Below are 15,433 nucleotides of genomic sequence, written 5' to 3'. Positions count from 1 at the left end.
CTTGGGACTGTAACATTCCTCAGGCTAAATATATAAATATGCAAATAAATATAGGCTAACTTCAGGGGAAGTTGAAAGGGGATCTAAAATACACTGACTGTATGGACTGGAAAGTATTGAATCAAGAGGAATCTAATAGCATATTTATTGCATTGAGAGCAGTAAAGGTCAGCCATTCGCGGCCCTACTGGAACGCTCCGGTGAAGGGGGAGTGCAGGACGAATCGGCTGCTGCTCGGAGGGTGAGGGGAGCAGACAGAGCGCTCCTCTGCTGAGCGAGATCCTCCCTCCTCCTTGCCCACTTCTACACAGGTAAGATGTCACGGTCCGGAACGGAATGAGGGAGGGGGGGTGGGCAGAGGTGGTCTTACTTGTGCAGGGAGGATGGAGGATGTCGTTCGGCGGAAGAGCGGTCTGTCTGTTCCCCTCACCCTCTGCTGCTGCAGCTGATTTGTCCAGGCTTGGTGGCGAACTGGAGAGTGGTGCGCCGCTAGGCCCGGACCCGGACAAATTGGCTGCAGAAGCAGAGAGTGAGGGGAACAGACAGGCCACCCTTCCACCGAGCGATATCCTCCATCCTCCCTGCACAAGTAAGACTACCTCCGCCCCGCCCCCCCTCCCTCATTCCGGACCACAATGTTTTACCTGTGCAAAAGTGGGTGAGGAGGGAGGATGTCACTCGGCAGAGGGGCACTCTGTCTGCTCCCCTCGCCCTCCAAGCAGCAAGACCCTCCTCATAGATTCCGCTCATCAAAACTCCTTGACTCATGGGATATGCACAATCACGGCACACGAACGGCCTGATCCAAAGCACTCTCTCAGAACTTCAGGTTTAAGAGTATATCCCCCACTCTCTCTTCCTCCTTCCCTCCCTCCCTCTCTTTGTAGATATTGTATATGGGGATGTGATACCAAGTACCTTAGGATGTCATCATGCAAATTAGTTGAATGACTTCTGCGTGACTCAGCTGCCACAAATTTTATATTTTCATTATTTGCCTGATGATGGACATGATACCAGCGTGGCTCTACGGGATGCCTATGCTTATTCTGAAGGACCAGATTAAAGCCAACTGATGCCCTAAACATACCCCAACAATGCTCCCCTCAACAAAAGTGAAACTCACACTATGAAATGGAAACAAGTATGATACCTGATAACACCATAAAAAAAATTTCTCATTTTTGTCATTCATCTTGCCAAAGAACCATTTTCTAAACAATGCAAATTAACATCAATGACATTACGACAATTACAGAAAATTTGAGTGAGAAAATGAAAGTTATGGACATGTTGGTCTTTTTAAATAATTTGATATTTTGAGTGCTACAAGTGTTTCTGAAATAGGCACTGCCCATGGCTAATCATTGGTAACTAGACTTCACTTTAAAAGCTAGCTATTATTTATCATTGTTGGCAACTGCAAGGAAACTGAACTCTGGGGGATGGTTTGGTATGGTGAAATTTGAATGTTGAATTTAGTGCCATTCATTCAAACCAACTTTGACAGCACTGTTGGGAAAAGATTTTTAGCAACTAATTCTATCCCTCAGTTTGCTCAGTTTCTCTAACATAAGACTGTGGAAGGGTATTTTCTAGATCCATATGCCAATTATTTGTAAATAGGAGCTGAGGTTTTCTCAAGAAAGACTTGAATAGTTTAAAATATCTTAGTATTTACCTACCAACATTGTTTATGCCCAGAAGAGATGTTTGTTTCTCATGTGTGTGTGCACACATACACAGAGTAATATGTTTATAGGAAGGAGTTGTCAAATATTGTTGAGAGCAATGTCAACCATTCTTCAATCAATGAACACTCAAAGTTCTCACATTCCAGATAACTGTACTTATAACCCCAGAGAATGTTTGAATAATCCTTGGGCAACTGCGACAACTGAGTTTTTTTTAAAGAGTGGCATGCTCCTTGTCATGAACACAGGCATTGATTGACAGTGGTAAAAGAGCAGAGCAAAGTGGTCTGGCGGAACATGTGACACCACTCAAATTATACACAGTTTATTAAATAGACTGGACTTCACCAGATGAACAGTACGGTGTAGGAGATCAAGTATTAGTTGCCAAGCTATGTGTCACATGAGCTGCTGAAATGTGCTTGGAAAATGACAGCTCAAACTTGGATGGACAGTATTTACTGCTTTTTGTCCACGGGCAAAAGAGAAAAAACATCAACCTCAATAATGTAAGTGAACATATTTTGTGTTTGGAAACATATCTGGGTGTAGAGGTTAAGGCACTAGGCTAGAAACTCTGAATTACAACCCTGGGTCTTAGACTTACAACCCTGGGTCTTGAAAGCTTAGAACTACATCGCCTTAAATATGACCTAAGCATAGCCCATAAAATTATATGCTACAACATCCTTCCGGTCAATGACTACTTCACCTTCAACCTCAACAACACACGAGCACACAACAGATTCAAACTTAACGTAAACCGCTCCAAACTCGACCGCAAAAAGTACGACTTTAATAATTGGTTGAAGCTTGGGACTCACTACCAGACTCCTAACCCCCAAAATATTACCCTTAGCTTAGACCATCCCCTGTTGACCTTTCCAGATTCCTAAGAGGTCAGTAAGGGGTGTGCGTAAGTGCTTCAACGTGCCTCCCGTTTCCTGTCGTAATGTCTCTTTATGTCTTACTATCATCATGTACATGAATATTATTATCTCTAATGTTCTTCTAATCTTTTATTCATGTATATTAATATGATTATTTCTTCACATTCCTACATTATGTACTTGACAAAACAAACAAATAAATAAAAATAAATAAAAAATCTAGTCTTCCATAGGCATTCATTCCCCTCACCCCCTCTCTGTCTCTCTCTTTCTGCAATAGGAAGAAATTGGTTGCAAACCATTTTTAAAAAATTTGCCAATAAAACTTCAAGGACTAATCCAAACAGTTGCCAGGAGTCAATATTGACTGAAAGGTATAAACAAGTGTTTTGAACTTTCCTTGTTTTTTCCTTTGTTTCCTTACTATTTTGTTAAATGGATGGGTCTCATTCTTTTTCTCAAACCAGTTGCCTCAACTTTTTAAATAAACGCCATCACTGTTTATAAAGCAAATTAGTAAAGTTACAAATTAGTTCAGTTTCCACTGTTTAAAATTGGCTGTCTTATAGCTAATAGCCAATACTGTTACCTTATGATTAATAAATTTAAATAATGATAATTACAAGAGCCCCTTTAAACAAAGTTGTATAACTATATTTATTTGCCCGTCAGATTGAATTTCAAGTTATGTAAACTTTGTAACAATCATGGAGTGTAAATATTTTCTTGCCCATTTATTTAAAAAGTTTTAGTGATTTTAGTTTCAACTTAATAGTGTTTGCAATAAGTGAATTGGCTTCTACCTTTCAGATATATACTAATAGTTAATTTTCATTGTATATAGAGTAGTTTAACTTATTCAATTACTGTATTTAGTGTTTCATTGAAATTGTACTCAATGACCACAATAAAGATTTAAAAGCTCACCAGCATACACAGCCATGACATGTATTCTGGAAGAATGCAGCGATTGTATACTAAAGTGCTCTTGTTATAGATGACTGAACCACTTGGAAAAAAGCTGTGGGGCCAAATCTCAGACTGCATCAGAGACTTTTATATTTCATGTTTGATGTGTATGTGCTGAATGGTTTTTAATTGTTGAGGTTTTTATATATTTTATTATTAGATTTGTTCCATTGTTATACTGTTTTTATTGCTGTTGTGAGCCGCCCCGAGTCTTTGGAGAGGGGCGGCATACAAATCTAATAAATTGAATTGAATTTGAATTTATTGATATTGTCACTTTTTTTCTTTCATACACATGATGTGAATTTGCATAATATATTCAAGAGGTTAGGGAAATAAAAGAATCTTTTCCAGAAAGGAGGCTTGTTCATAAGGTTTTTAGTTGTTTTATTAATTGGATTTCTACATGCTGTTTTTATCATTGTTGTGAGCTGTCCGAGTCTGCGGAGAGGGACGGCATACAAATCCAATAAATAAATGAATGAATGAATGAATGAATGAATGAATGAATGAATAAATAAATAAGGAAGTAAGACATGACAACCATGAGGTGGGGATAATTAGATCACAAATCGTTTAAACAGAAGAACTTGTTTTTTTAAAAAAAACGAAAAAGCTTCAATAATCAAAAATAAAGAAAGGCTACATAAAAGAGAAACAGAAAAGCAAAACAAACCAGAGAGAGAAAAAGGACAAAAACGTAAGATAGATAAGAAAGCAGCTGTTTTTAAATACCTTGACCACACAGAGGAATGCTGATTGGTGGGAGAAAATAGTTCCCAAATCACATGGCTCAATGCATGTTTCAGAGGTCAAGAAAGTAAAGATGTGCTTTATCACAAGCACAACCATGTGATGAAAATGTGCTGCCTTTTTATATGTGTTGCAATGCACATAAAGGCTTTGATCACACAGGTGTACCGCCATCTTGACTTTCTTTCTTCACCCTTCCCTATGTGGGCTTTATTTACAAAAGAAAAAAAATAGTATTTCCAGGTTGGGACAAAGTGCAATATACTAAGTTCTAATAGTGTAGACACTATTTTCAGTTGTCATGTGCAGGGATGGGTTCTAACGTATCTCGCTGTTGGTGTGCTTTCACATGCATCGTGTGGGATCTGAGATGTGGGTGCTGGCCCTATCGTGCCGAGAGCTGGTTAGGGGCCTGGCCAGTTGGCCATCACTGCTGGTTCGATGACTAGTGGGAAATTCTCACTAGCAGTTCTATAGGACCAGCAAAAACTCATTTCTGGTCATGTGGCCAGCATGACTATAAACTGAGGCTCATGGAATGTTACCTTCCCACCGAAGTGGTACCTTTTTATCTACTTGTATTTGCATGCTTTCAAACTGAAGTGGGCAGAAGCTGGGCCAACCAATGGGAGCTCACGCTGTCATGTGGTGTTTGGGTCTCAAACATGGCAGACAGCTTTTCATATGACAAGTTTAGCCTCTTTAATTGCTGTGCCATTACGCCCTCACCTTCATATTAGCCACACATAAATGAAAAAAAAAACAGTGAGGACAAGATAATTTTAACTTTCTGTCTTTTGGCTTATGAATTTAAAAACCACTGAGGTCTACTGAGTAACATAGAGAAAATGCTATACACAGAGGTAAACTGGGACCCTCCTGTTTTGACATTTCAGAACGCCCTTAAGATTTGTTTCAGGGGGCAACCATTTAGATTTACATCCTGTAATGTGCTTTTAATAGGCTTGGAAGGGTATCAATTGAGATTATGATTTTATACATGATCAGAAACCTCTGAACCGGGATAGTTTAATATGATATAAATGAATCAAATAATAAAGTGTATATTATTAAAAGAATAAAGTGTATATTATTTTGAAATGGCCAGTTGATAATACATGTGTAACAATTCTGATATTATTAGTCTTGATCATTTATGTGAAGGCTACAGAGTGCTCCCACAGCTAAACCATTTGGTTTAAAAACAGATATGAAATAGGAGATCATTAATATGAGGTATAACAAAATGAGATATCTGCTCCCCTATTTAAAAATTTTTTTTTTTTAAAAAAAGCACTCAGTATATTGTAGCTATTGAATATATTTAATCCGCCACTGTTTCGCAATGTTATAGAATATTTTTTTAACACAGCAATTGATCCTAACTATATTAAAAACCCCAAATCTGATCTATATGCCTATCATAAATAGAAGTTCTGGTTTATAGAAACATAGAAACATAGAAGTCTGACGGCAGAAAAAGACCTCATGGTCCATCTAGTCTGCCCTTATACTATTTTCTGTATTTTATCTTAGGATGGATATATGTTTATCCCAGGCATGTTTAAATTCAGTTACTGTGGATTTATCTACCATGTCTGCTGGAAGTTTGTTCCAAGGATCTACTACTCTTTCAGTGAAATAATATTTTCTCACATTGCTTTTGATCTTTCCCCCAACTAACTTCAGATTGTGTCCCCTTGTTCTTGTGTTTGCTTTCCTATTAAAAACACTTCCCTCCTGGACCTTATTTATACAACATATTAAACCATAGCAGAGATCCAGCATGGTATAAACTAAAATGTTCATCCCGGAGTGGGAAAGTCCAGCCACCCTTCTACTCTCAACTGAAGAAGCGCACAAGGTGACTCTGGGATAGTTATTCTCTCTCAACTCACTTTTCCTGCAGGGGCTTTCATTGTAGGGAAGAAAAGGGAGGTCCTGTGTATGCCATCTTGAACAATGGGCAGGATATAAAGAAACAAATGAAATTAATTTAATATTGTGTTAACTCAATCTGTAAATCCTATATATTATCTGCCCCGTGTACTTCAAATCTACACAATGAGGATTTGTTTGTTACATTGAGTTTATACCAACTTAAGAAAATTGAAAATTTGCTAAAACAAACCACAGCTTTTGAACCTATCAAGTAATCACAAAGCCTATTAGCTAAGCTTATTTAGTTAGGCAGGGAGATAATGGAGTCCAAGCAAATGAGAAGCTGTTGCCTTGATCATTTCTTATGGACTGTTGCATTCCAATTAAATCTTTTTGCTCTCACATAGAGCCATCCCTATTTCCCTTCTTAAGACCAACCTATCTGAAGATGTAATTAGTACTATACTATTGACATAAAATGGGCTATTGGGAAAAGAACTGACTGGATTACTAGAAGCATAATCTAGTATTATGTAGGACAGTGATGGCGAACCTTTTTCCCCTCAGGTGCCGAAAGCGCATGCGCACACACTATCATGCCTGTGTGAGTGCCCACACCCATAATTCAATACCTGGGGAGACGGAAAATTGCCTCCCCAGAGGCCCTCTGGAAGCCAGAAACAGTCCGTTTCCTAACTTCTGGTGGGCCCAGTAGGCCCGTTTTTCACCCTCCCCGGGCTCCAGAGGCTTCCCTGGAGCATGGGGAGGGCAAAACGCCCTCCCCCTTCTCCTGGAGGCCCTCCTGAAGCCAAAAACGCCCTCCCAGAGCCTCTGTGAGAGCCAAAAATCAGCTGGGCGGTGCACACATGCATGCTGGAGCTGAGCTAAGGCAATGGCTCATGTGCCAGCAGATATGGCTCCACGTGCCATCTGTGACACCTGTGCCATAGGTTCGCCATCACTGATGTAGGATGATAATCCGAGATAGCATACGGTCACCTCAATATCAAAGATAGTTATAAAAGATCAGCAATTTTTTCTACTTACTGGTGACACTGAAAACATTTGTATGGCTCTTAATTTAAGCTGTTTGCTCCTATGTCACAAATGGAGAAATCCATGTGGTGCTTTTGAAAAACAAAAAATATCAATGGAATGAGAATAAAAAAATTAACCATCTGCACCTGCAAATGTCTTTTTGTTTATATATTAGTGTGTGTAAAGCTAGTTACATATTTTTTTTAGAATAGTGCTGTAAACTTTGTTACTGTACACATAATGCAGATGGTACTTGAAGAATCCCATATGGAACTTCTAGATAAAAAGAACAACACACTCAATTATCATCATTAACACAAATTGTTGTTTTTCTATTGCTATTTTAGTTCTGCATAGTTTTCACACAACTGACATATTGTTGTTTTTCTGTACCACTTATAGTGCTTTCCAGTCCAGAAGCTGCTTTTTCTTCTTACGTCTTCTGCAGGTGCTCAGCAGAGGCTTTGCTTTGCTTTGCAACAGCTGTATACTAGGACTGACATCTTGGTTTCCAGAACAGTATCTTCTTTTCTTAAAAAGGATTTGAGATAGAGAAGACTGGGATTGAATTATTTGCAGCACCTTAACTTTATCAGAACCCCAGTCCCTTTATAAAAAATAAAAATGCATTATCATTTTTATACAGAGTAAAAACTAACATAAAATCTAACTAACTGATATTAGGAATAGACAAAATTGTAGAAATTAAACAAAAGGAAAAAGTCACTCCAATTTTCTTTTACAGAAGTTCTAAAGTAACCTTTTACATTACGGTTACAGCACTATATGCACTTTCTTTATAATCTATTATTTTTATTCCAATCCTGAAAACCATATATCATTTCTTTCTGCTTCTCACAAAATTCTGCTTTAAATAACTTTTTTAATCAAAGCAGACAAAATTTGCTAAAACAAACCACAGCTTTTGAACCTATCAAGTAATCACAAAGCCTATTAGCTAAGCTTATTTAGTTAGGCAGGGAGATAATGGAGTCCAAGAAACATTAGGACAAGGGATGGAAGGCACACTGGTGCGCTTATACACGCCCCTTACTGACCTCTTAGGAATCGGGAGAGGTCAACAGTGGATGGTCTAAGGCAGTGTTTCCCAACCTTGGCAACTTGAAGATATTTGGACTTCAACTCCCAGAATTCCTCAGCCAGCTGGCTGGGGAATTCTGGGAGTTGAAGTCCAAATACAGTATCTTCAAGTTGCCAAGGTTGGGAAACACTGGTCTAAGGTAAAGTTTTGGGGGTGAGGTGATGGTACTACAGAGTCTGGTAGTGAGTTCCGTGCATCAACTACTCGGTTACTAAAGTCCTATTTCCTGAAGTATTTTCTACTGGACAGGAATCTCTCCCGTTTTCACCGGGGTTGGAAAATAATATAGCATAGTGCAGGTCCAACTACCCCCTGGGTTTTCGCGCGTCGTTCCCGCCCGGGAAAAAAAACCTCCGTCGGAATTCGGCAGCGGGAGGAGGAGCAGGCCGAAAGGGCGGGAGGTGTGGATTCGGGCTTCGACGGGCGGGCGGCCGCCTCGAGCAATGAATGAAGGCGCAAGCCTCTCCGCAGAGCCGCGCGGCTGAGGCGCCCCTAGCGTTTTCTCCGCACTGCCAGCGACCGGCTTCTCACTCTCTCTTTTTTTGCAACCCCGCGTCCTTCGCGGGCAGCTCACCGCCAGTCGCGGTCGAGGAAGGAGGGGAACGGGGAGGAGCAGCAGCCGCCGCCGGATGCAACGAGGGAAGAGCCGCGGCTCTCCTACGCAGCGGGGCCGGCTACACTCACCTGAGCGCGCAGTGGTGGCAGCGGGAGGAGGAGCCGCCGCCGTCGCCGCCGCCGTGATCCCGGCCCAGGGGGCGGCGGCGAGGGCAGCCGACCCAGAAGCCATGGCAGGGCCATCACCTTCGCCTCGCTGAAGAGCTTCCAGCGGAGCAAAGCCGCCCCGCAGAGGCCTGGCCGGCCCGGAGCTCAGAAAAGGCGGGCGGAGAGAGAGAGCGAGAGCGTGGCCAGGCCAGTAGTAGGCGGTCGCGGGGCCGGCCCTTTTCCCCCCCAGTCTCGGCCCGGGCCGGCTTTGCAGGGCGGCGCGACTGCCGCACGCGCAAGATGTCCACCCGCACGCCGCTGCCCACCGTCAACGAGCGGGACACGGAGAACGTGAGTGCGGGGCTGGGGCTGCTTCCTTGGCGGGAGGGCCAAAGGGGGGCGGCTTCGGTGAGGGAGGACCGAGGCGCCCTTTCGGGGGCGGGGGGGGTGACGCCCGGCGCCTCTTTCGTCTCAGGCGAAGGGTCAACCTCCCCCCCCAACCCCACGCGCCTCCAGGGAGGCCTTCCGTCCTCGTCCTGCAGCCACGCCTCGGTGGGATGCTTCCCTCCCCTCCCTTTGCCACACCCGGGCCCGGCTCCCCCCCCCCCCCCGGCAGGCGACTTTCTGTCCTTCCTTCGTGCTGCGAGACTCCCGGGTTCCCCCCTCCTCCTCCCCCCGCAGTGCAGCCGCTGGGAAATATTTCTGGTGTGTCTAGTTCTGCTCTTGGCCTGCCAGTCTCGATTGACGTGGAAGCTTTCCAGATGGTTGGGGATAGTCGGCCGTCCGTGGCCGAGCGAGAGGAGAGGGAAGGACGCGGGGTTAAATCTGGGCAAGAAGGTGTAACCTTTGAAGGTAAACTTTCTGCTCGGATCTCTCTGAAACGGACGTCCACCCCCCCTCCCCCTTGGGATCTAGTAAGTCATTCAGTGTCTGCCACCGGGATCTTCTAGGCCAGACAGAGATGCTTGTATTTTGACCTCCAAAAGTGGGGCTCCTCTGCCAATCCATAATCCACAGCAAGGAGTAAAAAAGAACTTCCCACCCGCCTATATTGTGACCTCCAAAAGTGGGGCTCCTCTACTAATCCATCATCCACAGCAAGGAGTAAAAAAGAATTCCCCACCACCCTCCAATTTTCCTGGTACTTAAGTTTTGTTTTTGTCTTGGGCAGCATTCCTATATAAGGTTCATCTAAAACGATTACTGTTGGACAATTGCTGTCTTCACATAACAGCCTCGGAAATTAAATTAAAAAAAGGAATGGTTAGCTTTCACTGGTTGGTTGTTATAGGAACAGTATAATAGGGGGGAAAAACAAGAATGAAAAAAGTCTTCATGCAAGTATTTTTAAATGGTGTTGTATAAACACAGACATACTCAAGGATGCAAGATGTTAGACTTGAGGTTGCAGAAATATGACTGGAATGCCCATTTGACATTGTTAATAGCTGCCTGTCTTGTGAAGGAAGAATGGTTTCAATATCCAGGTTGTATAAAATCTGGCATTCTATATTGTTTCTGGTCTCATGTCATAATTTATTAGAAGTGAGAGGGAAAAGACATTTGGGATGCAGTAATGCAGTAAGAGTTGAACTGATCCATAGTTTTATAGTGTCCACAGTGATTGAGAAAAATATGCCATCACTGTTGACGGTGCTTATTTTTCTAAGCAAACATAAGTTCTGTTCACTCTGTCCTGGAATCACTGACAGTATGCTAGGCACAATTTATCTGTTCCGATTTGAATAGTTGCATTTAATGGGAAAGTGTGTGGTAGCGATGGTGGGAAGGAAAGGAAATGCTGACTGTAAAAATAGCTTTGCTTTCTACAAGCTCAGTGTAATTAAAGAATTCCAGACTGTTTTAATCAGAATGCTGCATGAAGAAATTGTATTGGTAAGAATTATATCTCTTATCCATACAAGAATTGTATATCTTATTGCCAAAAACTCAATAATCTTGATGTAGTTTGGCTTAGCTAATACTTTAATATGTAAAGTTTTAAAAAACATAGTTTTTAATGTAGTATAAGGATCCTGTTCCACTTCGATTATAGGAAAAATAAGTTATGGCAGGAAAGATTCGTAGATTTGTTTGTGTGTGCATAGAAACATTTATTTATTGTCACTTAGCAAAAAAATGCTGTTGAAAGGAGTTAATATTTGTGTCTGTTTATAATATCCCCCCCACCCAAAAAAAGTACATACAATAGCAAAATTTAACTTTTACATGAAGCAAGAACTATTGTTGCTTACCAACTTGGCTAAAACTATTAGGAGTCTTTCTGATTAATGGTAAGTTTCTTTTGAAAATGTGATGCTTCTGTGTATTGAAACTTGAGGGCAAAGGTTGCAATGAGAAACAGGTGATGGATGGACTTTAGAAATAAATAAGGTCTCAGAAGTTGCTTCACTGTAGATTGAATAGAGTTAGTGGGTAATGGGATTTGAGTAAGTGCAGGACAAACAAACCATGAATGTGGTTCTGAGGGTAAAATTTATTAGGGAAACAGACATGAATTAGCAACTCTAGAATATTGAAAAGATTATTTAATATTTTTAATAAGTTTCAAATCAAGGGTATATGTTTTAGCAATCCTAGCATTTATTGTAGGCTGTAGAACTTTTATCTAATTTCCTTGTTTGTGGATAGATTGTTCTAATGAATTATAATGTGAAGTAAATATGGTTGCTATTGTCTCTTCTTCCCATATATAATTTTCTTAGAGTGAGTCAGCAATTGATAAAATAATTGAAATTGTAGATAAACAGTTGCTTTTAAAATAATTTTTATTTTTATTTGTAGTCATTTCCCTGGTTGAATATTCTTATACTCAAATATTTAAAATTATTATTACACTAAATACTATCCAGAAAGGTATTGATATTTAAAGAATGAGCCAAATAGGATTTCAAAGAATTGATTTCTCTTTGTTTGCACTCACTGCAGCCTCTGCAAAGAAAAATGAAGGATAATGGTTTCTCTAGACACAATGCTCTTGGCTATCAGAAACTCTTCCAGAGGCAAAATTTGTTTAACTTCAAAAGGAATGTGATTTGTAGATAAAGTGCCGACATTCTAAATTTTCAGCCAACCCATGATCTGAAAGATGAGGGAGAAAATATGTTTTACATTGATTGCCTGTATTTGACATTTTGCATGCTGGATTTTAAAGTTTGTGTTGATTGTTTTGTTTATTTTATTCAATATGTGGATGACAGTTCTTTACTGATTGGTTGTTCCTCTTATAATTGTTAAAACAAGTTGGGAAATATTTAATAACGTATAGACATAATACAGCACTCCACTACTGTCACTGTCATATTCTCAAACTGGATAGGGCTAAAATCCACTTCGGGAGATAATTTAAAGAATTTTAAGGGCAGTGGGAAGTACCTTAATTGTTTGCAAGGCTTATTGCTCCTTAAACTCAAATCAACCTGTCTGAAATACTGTATACTGTTCAAAAAAAATAAAGGGAACACTCAAATAACACATTCTAGATCTGAATGAATGAAATATTCTCATTGAATACTTTGTTTTGTACAAAGTTAAATGTGTACAACGGCATGTGAAATTGTCAATCAGTGTTAGTTCCTAAGTGGGCAGATTGATTTCACAGAAGTTTGATTTACTTGGAGTTATATTGTGTTGTTTAAGTGTTCCCCCATTTTTTTGGAGTAGTGTATAATAAAGGCCTCATATTTTTGGCATCACTCAGTTGGGGGCCGAAGACCACAAAAAGAATACTGATAGGCTGTTCTTTTTATGTGATTGGCATGGGATATGAGAATGCTAACGCTTGGCATTTACTTGTATTAAACAACATTTTATTTGTATTAAACAACATTTTATTTGTATTAAATGAACTTGTTAGTTTCACATTTAAATGCTCCACAACTCTTTGTTGACTTCAATAGAATAGAATAGAATAGAATTATTTATTGGCCCAGTGTGATTAGACACACAAAGAATTTGTCTTAAGTATATACATTCTCAGTGTACATAAGAAGAATAAAATACATTCATCAAGAATAAAAAGATACAACACTTGGTGATAGTCAAGGTTAATAATAAGCTATCAAATCATACTAGGAAACAAATAAAAATAATATAATTGAAAGATACAAGGAATATGGTTATAGTAATAAGTGGGAAGAAATAGATACTGTTGTGGTTAGCTCTGGCCCAGCTCCTGCCCCAAGGAATGTGCAGGTGGATGTGGGGGAAACATCCACATGCCGCAGGCCTGCTTTGCTCCCGATGGAATCTGCTGACGAAGCCTCCTCTGACCAAGGAAACGTGAGTGACAGGGAAGAGGGGAGTTTGGCAGACAGCCCAGGAGATCAATCATCTGTATCATCCCTGGATTCTGAACAAGAATTAATGACACATCCACGCATGCATAGAATGATGCATAGGAGACAACAACTGAAGGATTATTATAAGAGAAAATGAGGCCACCTGTGGTTGGGTGGGGCTGCTGTAATTAGTGCTACAGATAAAAGTGCAGCTTGGTATTTTAGCCTCATGGCAGTTTATCTGATTCATTGTTTCGTCAAAATCGGGGGTTTTGTGCTGTTCAAGATTGTGTGTGCCTCTCTGGAGTTTAGAATTGGACTCAATTTCCCAGTTATTGGGTGAGCAATTGGACTGCATTTAACCTATGCCTTGTGTGTACCAGAAAATCCCTTTGACATTTAAAAAGGGAGCTGTTTCCTATTATTGTGTGGTGTGTGTCTTCCTGGACTAATTACCCTGTAATTACGGGCAGAACAGATACTAGTAAGGAAGAGAAGAATAATAGTAATATAGTTAGTAAATTATTTGACAGTGTTGTGGGAATTAATTGTTAAGCAGAGTGATGGCATTTGGAGAAAAAAGTGATTGCATTTAGGAAAAAATATTAACATTGTACCCATTTTCATATTGCTAGGTTTGTATTGTTGCCATAGGATATCAAATTTAATTACTATATTTTTCGAGTATAAGACGCACCAGAGTATAAGATGCACCTTATTTTTTTGGGGGGGGGGGGAGGAAAATAGGGAAAATAATCTGCTTATCAGATATTCATCTGGCTAGCATCCTTAGTCTGGTCCACTTCAGCACATTATTTTATCCCCTGGTTAGGGCTTTAAAAAATACCTTATTTGGAGAGAGTAACAATGAAAGAACTTGCCAGCCAATAAGAGCTGGCAACATAGTTAGCACCTGGTTAGGGCTGGAAAGAAACATCTGGAGCAAGTTAGAGCAATGAAAAAAAAACCTGGGAAGACTTAGGTCTTGGAAAACATTCTTCAAAGACAGTAACAATGAAAGAACCTACAAGATAAGAACTGGGAAGATCGTTAGCACCTAGTTAGGACTGGGGAGGGGAGTTTCGAAAAAAGCTTCATTAAGAGTATAAGACATACCTGAATTTTCATCCTTTTTTAGGAAGGAAAAAGGTGCTCCTTACATTCCCAAAAAATACGGTAACTGATAATGAAGCCATTTTTTTACTTACATTACATTCCTCCAATTTTCTAACATACAGTAATAAGGATTTCTCAGCTTGTAGTCCATCTCACTTCCTACATAAGGATGAGGATGTAGATAGAATTCAGATTGTTCTGATGATGTAAAAATGAGTCCCACTGTATCTACTTTTTTGTAAATACCTTTTGGTTTCTGGACTTGGAAACACCAGAGATGTTTGCAGAAGGCTCTAGAGATCCAAGCCCACCATTACGGACAAATAAAGTCCAAGGCTGATTTCCAAGTTTGTTTTAGATAAAGACTGCCCGAAGTCAGACTCAACTCCTGCTGTCTATCTTATTTCCTCTGTAGTTTGCTTGGAATAGTACAAAAGTCATCCATCATTGTCTACTTCAACTGTCTTAAATAGTGAATATCTTTTTTTGCCATTTCTTTATAGCTTTAATTTGACGAGTCTTGCTTTCCTTTAAGAAAATTGAGGTAACTCAGCACAATAATTGCCCTGTTATAGTTTGGAAGTAAGAAATACACCATCTGCCATAAGACACCAGAAATGAAGGTGTTGAACATACATAGGATATAGGACCCAGAAATGTTAATGCTTGTCTCACTGTTGATGCATTTGTCAGATAATATACTACTTCCCGGTTTTTCTATAATGTACAGATGAAATTTCAAAATAGGGGTCTCGTGTTCTCAATTATCAAGAAGTACTTTGAGGGAATGGATTAATGGAAAATGGAACATTAACAAGACCCATGCATGAGAAACTCAGTGAAGAAAAGCAACAACTCAGTTCTAACCATATTGTATTGCAAAATCTGACACTACAGGGTTCATTGGGCTAGTCTGAGATGATGATGATGATGATGATGATGACTACATATTTACAACAATTTCTTCCTTGAACAGTATATGGCCCT

General features: G+C 40.1%; 1 protein-coding gene across 4 annotated transcripts in view; it reads left to right on the top strand.

Moving 5' to 3' along the window:
• Nucleotides 1-8,752: 8,752 nt before the first annotated feature.
• MARK1 (microtubule affinity regulating kinase 1) overlaps nucleotides 8,753-15,433 on the top strand; it is an 80,787-nt gene continuing 74,106 nt past the window's right edge. The window contains exon 1 of one of the 4 annotated variants that reach the window (XM_070734384.1): nucleotides 8,753-9,380. In XM_070734384.1, the coding sequence (XP_070590485.1) occupies nucleotides 9,330-9,380 (51 nt within the window). In that variant the 5' untranslated portion in view covers nucleotides 8,753-9,329. The remainder of the gene's footprint in view (nucleotides 9,381-15,433) is intronic. The other 3 variants (XM_070734386.1, XM_070734383.1, XM_070734382.1) reach the window with 3 other exon arrangements.

Source organism: Erythrolamprus reginae, chromosome 1 (assembly GCF_031021105.1).
Source record: "Erythrolamprus reginae isolate rEryReg1 chromosome 1, rEryReg1.hap1, whole genome shotgun sequence".
NCBI lineage: Eukaryota > Metazoa > Chordata > Lepidosauria > Squamata > Dipsadidae > Erythrolamprus > Erythrolamprus reginae.
The sequence above is the reverse complement of the archived record's forward strand: the minus strand, read 5'-3'. Positions and strand labels throughout refer to the sequence as shown.